The sequence below is a fragment of the Eptesicus fuscus genome, chromosome 23, assembly GCF_027574615.1.
Source record: "Eptesicus fuscus isolate TK198812 chromosome 23, DD_ASM_mEF_20220401, whole genome shotgun sequence".
NCBI lineage: Eukaryota > Metazoa > Chordata > Mammalia > Chiroptera > Vespertilionidae > Eptesicus > Eptesicus fuscus.
The window spans coordinates 25,256,799-25,267,226 of NC_072495.1; the positions used below are offsets into that span (position 1 = coordinate 25,256,799).

At 65.3% G+C, this 10,428-nt stretch overlaps 1 protein-coding gene across 1 annotated transcript; it reads right to left on the bottom strand.

Annotated features, from left to right (window-relative positions):
- Positions 1 to 5,575: 5,575 nt before the first annotated feature.
- On the bottom strand, positions 5,576 to 9,337 carry OSM (oncostatin M). Its single transcript, XM_008142445.3, has 3 exons — positions 9,227 to 9,337; positions 7,701 to 7,834; positions 5,576 to 7,146 (listed from the first exon to the last, which is right to left on the bottom strand). Exons 1-3 carry the CDS (start codon positions 9,258 to 9,260, stop codon positions 6,595 to 6,597), a joined length of 720 nt encoding a protein of 239 aa, XP_008140667.2. The 5' UTR covers positions 9,261 to 9,337; the 3' UTR covers positions 5,576 to 6,594.
- Positions 9,338 to 10,428: the final 1,091 nt, after the last annotated feature.

The following is a 10,428-nucleotide window of genomic DNA, read 5'->3' on the forward strand; positions in this document are numbered from 1 at the left end:
GTGCTCCCGAGGCTGGGCCTCCCTTACAGAATGAGCAAAGCGTCCGCAGAGCAGTTGAGTCCTAGGCTGGCCCAAGGTCAAAGACGAAGGGGCCATGACCTTGACTGGCCACCCTCCCCACAGCCTCCCGTGGAGAACTTCACTTGGACAAACGCCATCCTCACCCTGCTTCCTCCCAAAGCACAGGCAGGCCGGGGCCCCCCCGGGACCCCCCGCAGCCCCTCCTGGAGGGACAGGGACCCTCGGCCTCGTCTTCGTCAGAAAAGGGAACAGGAAGGTTCCCTGGGAACCCGGGAATCACTATCCCCAGAGGGGTGACTTGGGGATCACACAAAGCCAGGAGTCTGTCCGCCCCATCCCGCGCTCTCTCTCCTCTGCCCTTTAACCCCAAGACGATCTTTAACCCCTCACGTGGCCACCGGACACTTCCACGTCTGGTCTGTCCTCTTTGCCTCCACATCCTCGGAGAGAGGTGCCGGGCACGGCTGACCATACCCATTGCACAGATGGAGCCACTGAGGCCCGGAGGACCGTGCGGGCCACCGGGTGCCTCCCAGACGCATGAGGGAGGAGGGAATGTTTGCCCTGCTGAGGATACATTTGGGGGGCTGGCATCTGCCCTCCCCCCCAGCCCAGCCCCATCGGGGAGCCTACCGTGTGGTCTGTGCCTGCCCAGGACCCTCCGGCGTCTTGCGGGGTGCGTGCTGGATCTTTCGTGGGACACTGTCGGCTTCGGGGCCCGGGCCCCCTCTGCTTCCCTCTCCGGCTGAATCTTCTCTGGAGCCGGCTCCTCACCCCACCCCCCACTTGACTTCCCGTCGAGGGCCGGGTGGCTCTGAGGCTCCCCCCACTTCGACCCCACCCCCCCACCCCCGATGAAGGACTGGGGGCAACAGGGGCAGAGAACCCCAGGTTCCTGGCCAGACTGCCCCTGGCACAGGTGAGGCAGGGGCCTCAGGGTGGCCGAGGGGAGACGTGGGACCCCGAGGGGGGCAGGGGGGGCGTCCCCGTGCCTCCAGCCCCTGCCCGTGCTGCGTGGCAGGGCGGCTGGGCCCTGAGTCACCGCGGACGGGGCGGCGCCCGGCCCTTCTGAGTGGCCCAGGCATAAGGCGATGACTGGGCAGCCCTCCGCATGACCGGCCAGGGTCGGCTTTAGGTGTTTTGACTCAGACCTGCCACGGGCCGTGTGCACCGGAGCCATGCTCCCGTCCCGGTCCCCGGGAGTCACAGGGCTGCGCTCCCCCTGGACACGGCGCCTCGCCCGCCGCCACTGCCCGCCGGCACCCACCTCGGAGCCGGAGCCACCTGGCCCGGCCTCCACACGCTCCGGGCCCCACCTGCCACCCTCCCTCCGGGACCTTCGCCCCTCCCCTCCCCGCCCAGCCCTCGGGACGCCCCAGGAAGTGGGGCCACCTGGCCAGGGCCTCCCCGCTGGCTGGACTGTGACCTTCCCTCCCGTGGAACGGGGTTCTGTGGACACGCGGGCTCCGGGCCTGGGGGCGGGGTGGGGGAGCCGGGGACAAAGCCGTGAGGAAAGGAAACCAAAGAAAAGGGAAAACGAGAGAGAAGAAAGGGAACGTGGCTGGTGCACCTGCTCGGGGGAGCTGGTGACTGCGGGGAGAGCGCTGCGTGCGTGTGCGTGTGCGTGTGCGTGAGCATGCACACGTGTGTGCGTGCGTGTTGTCTCCCCGAAAATCTGCCCCCGCCTGGGAGGCGGGCCAGGCTGGCCCATTGTGCGGAGGGGAAAGTGGAGGCCCAGCCGGGAAGTTCCACAGCTTCAGGGCAGGCGGCTGGGGTTTAAATTCATTTTAATTCTCAAGTTAATTCATTTTAACTCTCATCCCACAAGAAAAGGGGGGGAATCACATTAGGACTGGTGGACAGCCCGGCTGGCGTGGCTCTGTGGTTGAGCACTGACCTATGAACCAGGAGGTCCCGGGTTCGATTCCCGGTCAGGGCACAGGCCCAGGGTTGCAGGCTCGATCCTCAGCGTGGGGCGTGCAGGAGGCAGCCCATCCATGACTCTCTCTCATCATGGATGTTTCTATCTCTCTCTCTCTCTCTCCCCTTCCTCTCTGAAATCAATTAAAAAACGTTTTTAAAAAAAGAAAAAGAAGGGGGAGACATTTAAGCTGACCCTCTGGGTGGCGGTGGGAGGACGGGGAGGGGAAATGCAGGCCTTGGGGAGGCCCGGGGGTGGGGGGGGGGGGGGGGGGGTGGGGGGCGCCTGCGTGTGCTGAGCTGAGCCGGCAGGGGGCTGGCTGCTATGGGGAGGGATTGGGAGTTGATGCCTCAGGCAGCCAGACGGGGGAGTCACCGAAGGTCTGTGAGCAGAAGACATGATGGTGAGAGGTTAGGCCGGTTGCAGGGAGCCAGGGCCTGGCTGGTGGTGGGAGGAGAAGGCATGTGCCCGAGGTGGGGTGCAGGTCTTTGTGACCAATGAGAGGGGGAGAGGCTGAGGGAAGAGAAGGGGGTGGGTGGGGCTCTGGGACTTCAGCTGGGGCAGTAAGAAGCAGAACGGTGAGAGGTTGGGGTGAGTTTGGCCTTGAGGCGCCCACGGGTGCTCCTGGGTGTGGGCTTGGAAAGAAGCAGATGGGGATGCCAGTTTGGGCACCTGAGGCTGTGATCTCCTCGGGAGACAGTGGGGAGGTGACAAATCCTCATGGGGGGTTGGGGGCGACCTGGGACCCCTGCCCCAGAGTCTGGAGACCCTGGATCTGCTTCCTGGGGAGTGGGTGCCAGCTCAGGTCCCCTCCTGGGCCTTATCCGCAGAGGTGGGGGCTGGCCGGGGGCCCAGCCAGAGGCGGGGTGACGCACCCTGGGCTTCCCAGCCCTCCCTCCGCAGACCAACCTCTGCCCTCGCCGCGGGCAACCGCACGCCCGCGGCAACGCCAGCCCCCCCTTCCGCTCCGAGCCCCTGAGCGAGCCTGGCGTTCGGTGTCTGCCACCTGCCACCCACAGCTTCCCAGCAGCCAGCCGAGGAACCCCCCGCCCCCACCCCCACCCCACGCTGGGGCGGGGCACCTGGGGCGCCCGTCCGGGCCACGCTGCCTGGCACACTCCTCGGGCTGTGACTCCCTCCAGGGCCTCCTCTGCCCTGAGCGCCCACTGGGTGCAGGCACGGGGCTGGGTGCCGGGACAGAGCGGGGGAGGGGAGGCGGCCTCCATCCTCGGCAGCTCCAGGTAGTGAGGGACGTGGATGGTGAGGCAGACACCATCCTGTGCGGACCCTGATGGGGCGGGTTTTTTAATGTATTTTTATTGTTGGTAGCATTACAGATATCTCCCGTTTTCCCCCCTTCCCCCCCCCCTCCCGGCCCCTACCCACCCACCAGGTCTTTGCTGCCCTACTGCCCGTATCCGTGAGCTATGCATGTCTATACTAATAAAAGGGTAATATGCTAATTAGACTGGATAGACCGGATGTCTTCTGGACGTCCTTCCAGACGTCCTTCTGGACAAAGCCACAGCGGCTGCAAGGGCCGGCAGTGGCAGCAGCAGCGGGGTGATGGGGGTGGCACCTTCCCCTGATCGGCCTGGTCGCCTCCCACTGAGGGGCGCGGGCCTAAGCCGTCAGTAGGACATCTCCTGAGGGCTCCCGGACTGTGAGAGGGGGCAGGCCGGGCCGAGGGACCCACCCCTCCAGTGCACAGATTTTTGTGCGCCGGGCCCCTAGTGAGTATATACGTTCTTTGATGTGTCTCTTCGCGTCTGATGGGGCGGTTTTGAGAGAACAAATAACCAACTTGCTGAACCCAGCCCGTGGGTGCTGGGGGAGACTTGTTAAGGGTACACTCACAAAAGGAACAGGGAACAGCATGCCAGACAGAGGGAACAGCATAGGCGAAGGCTTTGTAGGAGGGGAGAGCCTGGCGTTTCGGCAGCCCAAAGGCGCCCAGTGTGGCAGGAACCCGAGTGAAGGGAGAGTCCGGGGCGGCGGGGGGGGGGGGGGGGGGCGAGGGGGGCAGCGGGGGGCCCTTACTAGCTGCTGGAATAGCCTGGGATACTTTGGGTAGCGGCTCAGGAAGATGCCGGTGGGAGCCAGGGCCTGAGAGGCCTCGCCTGAGCCCTGCACTGTGACCTTGAACAAGACGCTTCTGCGCTCCAGGCCGTTGGGGGAACTCTGGCCCTTGAATGCTCAGGGCCTTCGCCCCCGCTCGGAGGCACCTGTAATCCTTTAGGCCGAGGCGTGGGTGTCACCTCTTCCGGATGCCACCCTGACGCCCCCCCGCCACCTGACTCTCCCACTCTCTGTGACCGCGCCTGCTCATGTCGCCGAGCCGACCCCGCCGTCTCCGACGACGCTCCTGTGAGCACTTTCGCTTGTCTGTTGTCTGTCTGCCCCTCCCCTGGGGGTTCTGTGCCCTCGGGGACTCAGGAAATGGTCAGCAGAGTGACAGAGGCTGGAGGGGAGCAGGAAGGTGCTCCCTGCCCTGGCATCGAAACTCACTACAGACTGATTCATTTGCCTGTCAGCATAACTATTATTGCTCGTCTCACATTCAGTTCTTATAAGTATATCTCTAGTGACACATGATCTCGCTCATCTAGGGGAAATGATGAACAACATAGACTGATGAACAAGAACAGACCCAGAAACAAGGAGGCATCGATCGGACTATCGGGCCTCAGAGGGAGGATAGGGGAGGGTGGGGGGAGGGGAGAGAGATCAACCAAAGGACTTGTGTGCATGCATATGAGCCTATCCAACGGTTAAGTTCAACAGGGGGTTGGGGCATCTGTGGGGAGGGATGTGGGATGGGAATGGGGGGATGAGGACAAATATGTGACACCTTAATCAATAAAGAAATTTAAAAAAAATCAAAACGTGCTCCCTCCGCAGGAAAGTGCTCCGAGGGCGTGGCCAGGGGACTCGAACTCTCTGAGCCTCAGTCTTCTCATCTGCCAAGTGGGTCCTATCCATTGGAGAGAGTCCCGCCTGGGACGGCTCCCACCTTCGGCCCCAACCCCAGGAAGGAGGAGTAGCCAGGGCCTGATCCAGGTCAAGGTCACCGGCTTCCGCTGGCCTTTCCTTGGTAGCTTCTGCCTTCGCACATCATCCATCCTCCCGCAGCTGCCTCTTCTGAGGTGGGGCCTGGAGCACGGAGAGGCAGCCGCGTTTTCTGGGGGCCAGAAGGGATCCCCACACCCCCCAGGGCCCTTCAGGGAGCAGTTCCAAGCGCACACCAGGCCATAGCCCACGTCTGAGGCAGGATCCGTTATTATCCTGTTCATTTCCTGCAGCATGCATCGGCACACAGACCCCAGCCACACACCCACATGGGCCAGAGCGAGCCAGACACTCCATCCAGCCTGCATCCCTCCCTGCCCACGTGCCCCCCAACCCCGGCCGCCGAGGCCCCAGCGTCTCGAGGGAGGCCTGTCAGACACAACAATCGCTCTGTCTGCGTTGAAGACGCCCCCACAGTCAGACTGGCGCGTGAGACTTCCCTTCCCGGACCGGCAGGGAGCTCCAGTCCGGCGCTTGTGACCTTGCCCGCTAGGGGCACCCCCTCTCCAAGAGGCCGGCCTTCCCCCAAACCTCTCCCCCAAGGCAACACAGAGACACAGGGCCTTAGAAACCAGGCACGTTTTAAATATACGTTGGCACAATATTAACATTAAATACACATCATAAATAAGCCTCATAAATAAAATGTTTTTAAAAAAAAACAGATACAAACTGATAAAAAAAAAAATCGATAAATTAATCATGTTCCTCCAAGGAATCGGCCCAGAACCCTTCAGGAGGACAATTGGTTTCAGCATGAGAAACATTCCAAGGCCCACCACCAGGGGGAGCAGCCGGCAGCCAGAACCCGCGCTGGGAAGTCCCCGGCGCGGAATTCAGTCTGCACCCGGGTCCCTGCCCTGCGTGTCCCCCGTTCACGGAAAGAACTTGAAACCCATCCTATGTCAGTGAGTCCCAGCAGCTGACAGGCCCGGCTTTACCGGGTCCCCCAACCCCTTCCATTCACGAAGACAAAGCCGAGGGCCGCGGAGGTCAAGTGGCCCGGCCTGAGGTCACACAGTGAGCGAGGGGCCACGCCGGGCCCTGAACCCCTTTCCTTGGGTCGCCCCCATCAGTATCTCTTGCAGGACACTCTGCCCCTGTCATAGCTGCCTAAGTGAGGTCACCCAGACGTCCAGGTGTCTGGCGATGAGGCATCGGAGGCCAGCTCAGGCCCTGACCAGCCCCCCCTCCTCCTCAGAACCAAGCCGCCACGGAAAGGAGGAAGTCTGGGGGCCACGACTCTGCAAGTCATGAGAGGGCCGGCCGGCAGACCTCCGGGCAGTGGAGTGGGGGGTGGCGGTCAGTCTGGCCATGAGTCAGCCTGTGTCATCAGACCCCTGAATCAATGGAAAGTCGGCCCCGCGTGGCCTGACCCAGCCACCCCACTGGGATGGGGGGACTCGGGGAGGGCACAACGGTGGGGTCCTGTCTCCCCGTCCGGGAGGAGGTAGAGGAACCTCCCGGGCTCTCACCCCTTAAAGTGCACTTTGGAGAGATGGGAAGCAGGTGTGGAGACCCGGGGAGCTTCCTGAGAAGCACCTGCTGATCCTTCCCCTGCGGGGGGGGGGGGACCCCTAAGGCTACCGGGGCAGCTGCCCCCTGGGCACCAGTCTCCTGCCCCTCCCGGAGGGTTGCGTCCCGCGCGCCCGGCGCACCCCGCTCCGCGGGGCCTGGCGGGGGCTGTGCCTGCGGCTCCTGGGGCTCAGGGTCTCCCTCCACTCCCGGAGGACCTGCCCCGCCGCGTGCATGAAGCGGTGGAAGCCGTGCAGGAACCGGCAGCCCTCCAACTTGCGCGCGAAGGCATTGGGGGCGGCGGTGGGCCGGGGGGCGGTCCCCGGGCGCGAGGGCGCGGGCTCGGCCGGTTCCGGGGCGCCCGGCAGCAGCTGGGCCATGCAGTGGACGTTGTTCCTCATCCCGAGGAGGTAGCTCCTGGCCATCCGCCAGGCCGGGACGTCGGGGGTGTCCTGCTGGAGCGCGGCCAGTCTGTGCAGCGCCCGGCCCAGCTGGGCGTGGAGGGTCTGCAGGACGCCCCTCCGGCTGAGCCTCTGCAGGGCCTGCGCGCTGGGAAAGACCCCGGGCCGCTCGTGGCAGCTCTCCTTCAGTCCCGACACGTCAAGGCCTTGGATGCGGATCTGGGGGGGGAAGAGGAGAATCAGGGGGTGAGTGCTGGAGCCCCCACTATGCGTGCACGGACGTACACACACACACACACACACACACACACACACACACACACACACAACCTCGTCCACCCCCTACCTAATCTGCCCATTGTACAGATCCAGAAACTGAGGCCCAAGAGGGGAGAGGACTCCCCGGCCACTGCAGGCAGAGTCGGAGGGATGCAGGGGGCCTAGTGGGGTGACCGCACCGGGAAGGTGACCGTGAGCCTCGGGAGAGCAGGACTGTTTTGTCCGCTGCTGCACACGTGACGGGTGTGCAGTCAGCGTGCCGGGCAGACGGAGGGGTGCGGCGCTGCGGCTGGGTTCACCCTCCAGGCCCCCCTGAGCTGGGGAAGCTGTATTGTCTCGGGGTTAGGCCTCGCGGGGGGCGGGGGAGGTGAGACGCGGTTCTGGAATAACACGGGGACTTGGTTTCCCCGCCCCCGATCCCATCCTCCCGGGGGCCCCCTCCTGCCCTAAGCCCACGTTCTCGGAGACTCGGCTGCCCCAGGGTGGGCGCTCACGTAGGGGTCCAGGAGCAGGCCGGCGTCCTGCATGAGGTTCGCCTGGTTCCACAGCTGCGTGAGGAGCTCCTGGCCGCTGCCCGAGCAGGTGCCCGCGATCACGGGGTTCAGGAACAGGAGTCTGAGGGTCAGAACTGGGGCGGAGAGAGGGGGTGTTACCTGACTTGGCGGGGAAGCCATGGGTGGGGGGCTTTCGGGGGTGGGGGAGGGCGCTCAGAGGGTGCACCCATCCTCCCGGCTCTGGGCCGCGGGGTCCCAGGTGCCTGCACACGGGCGCACCGGGGAGGCCGTGCCCGGCACCCGAAACAGCAGCGGCTGCGATTCACCAAGGAGGCCGTGGAGAGGAGGCCGTGGAGAGGAGGCCGTGGAGAGGAGGCCGGGGGACCCGGAGCCCACAGGGGTGGACCAGGTGCGATTGCTCTTGGCAACACCTCCAGGCTCAGGGACGGCTACGGCCCCAGGCCCCTGGGCCCCCTGTGACCGACCCATTTCACTGACAGGAAAACCGAGGAGCCGAACAAGGGTTGCCCAAGTCACACAGGGCCAGCCTGTCCCCCCACCTGGAGCCTTCCTCCTCTCTCCATATGGGTGGCCACTCCTGTCTGCCAGGCCCACAGGGATGCTGGGAGCCTGTGGGAACGTTTGGGGGGGGGTGGGGGGGGCGGGCACAGTGACCGCTCGCCCGCCTCCCCCCACTCACCGGCAGCCACGTGGTCGGAAGGGGCCTGTGGTGCAATGGCCCGGAAGGCAGTGACACCAGTTCCCTTCCTAATCGCCGCCCGGCCCCGGGGAAGATGCTGCTGGGAGGGCGGAGGGGCCGGGGCCTCGGGCACAGCGCCCGCTGGGCCCCCTCCCCGCCCCCCCAGGGGTCCGCTGAGTGTGCGTGTGGGCCAGGGCGTGTGCCTGCGGCGCGGGCAGGTCTGTGTGCGGCCCAAGAGATCGGATGGGCCCCATCCACCGTGGCGCCCCGGGCTGCATGTGGGGGTTCCCGGGTTGGTGAGATTGAGGGTTCCGGATGATGTCACGGAGCTCTGCGTGTGTCACCCTGTGGGTGTGGCTATGCGGCTGTGTGATTGTGTGGGCTCCAGGGCCCCTGCCTGGCGGAGTGTGACCCTGCAAATCAAGGCGAGAAGGAGGCCGCCCCCCACCCCCCAGACGGCGTGCCCCGTTTTCCTGCTCAGCTTCTACAGCTTCCTCTCCACAGCACAACCCCCACCTCCCTCCTGCTGCCCCAGCCTCTCACCCCATCGGTCCCCTCCCCGGGCTCCCTGAGCTGTCTCCGCGTCGCCTCCCCCTGGAAGCCCTCCTGGGATGCCCCTGCTCCACCCTGTGGAGATGCCGTGTTCTCCGTGGACCCCTGTCTTTGCCTGACCTCCTGCTCTCTGTCAGGCTCAGCATCCTTCTTTCTGCCCCGGGGGCCCGGTCTCCCCAGCTCCCCGGGGGTTCAGAGGGTAGGTACCCTGCTCCCCGCAGACGCCCGTGGCTCACAGCAAGTGGGTGCTGGCGGGGAGGAAGGAAGTACTTACTGAGCAGCGTCCTCCTCGCAGGCTGTGCCCACATGCTGGGTGTCCGAGCTCTGGCCTGTGCCTGTCGGGGGTGACACCTCCGGCCTGGGAGCCCTGCGGGCTGACAGCCACTTTATTGCCTGCCCGAGCGATTGGCCAACACCTCCTGAGGTGGGTGGGGAGGGGAGGGGGGAGGGCAGGCCTTCTGGGAACATGACCCCAAAAACCAAAGTTTCCACGGGCGGCCAATGGGCGCCGGGCACCGCGGCGTGCCTGCTCCTCCTCCTGTTTTCTTCGAATCCGTTCTTCGAGGTCAGCCCCACGCCCAAGGATGATGCAAAGTGCAGCCTCAGCCTTCCTGGGCCACGGGAGCCGGGGGTCCGCGCCATCGGCGAGGCGCTGGACGGCGGGGGGCGGACGGCGGGGCGGGTCGGCCGGCCGGGCCCCTGGCTGGCCCGCGGGTCCGTCTCGGCCCAGGAGCCGGCGGCCTCCCGGCCACTGTGGTTTGGGGCCGAGGGGAGCAAGACACCTTCCTTCTCGGGTGCCCTGCCCGCCCTCCCGCGGGGCTGTTGGGACATCTGTGAGCGGAAACCACTGGGCTCTGGGCACAGAGCCAGACCCGGGCTGGCAGCCCCGAGATTGTGGTCCGGCCCCAGGACCTGCATCCCCCAGCGGGGCTCCTGGCGTCTCCTGTGGCCCCCGAGCCCCCTGCACCCCGGCAGCCAGGCCCTGCCCCTACAGCAGGGTCCCCCGGGGAGAAGCAGGCACGGGGTCCTCCCCGGGGACACGGGTTCACGCCCGCTGCCCCGCTCGGGGACCTGAGCGGATTGCCTCACCTCCCTGGGCCTCGGCCTACCTGCGAGGGGAGGATTTGAAACCTTTCCCGGCCCACCTCACAGGCCAGCGTCATGGACATAAAAGGCAAAGGTTCTTTGAAGGGAAAAGGAAAGATGAAAGCCTAATTCCAAGTACTAGCTGGGGGAGGAGCGGGGGGATGTGGGGGGGAGTGGAAGTGAGGGGGAAGCCGTGAGCTCAGCGGGGAAACAGCCGGGGAGGGGGAGTCGCCGTGGGGACGGTTGGCACCAGGTTTCACTTTCTCTGAAAGATAGCGATCGTGGGTTGGCCCTCGGAGTCTCACAGGCCTCTGAGCGTCAGAGGGAAGGGGCCCCGGAGACGGTGCCTCCCCAGGCAACCAGCTCCCTCACCGTCCGGTAAACGGAGGC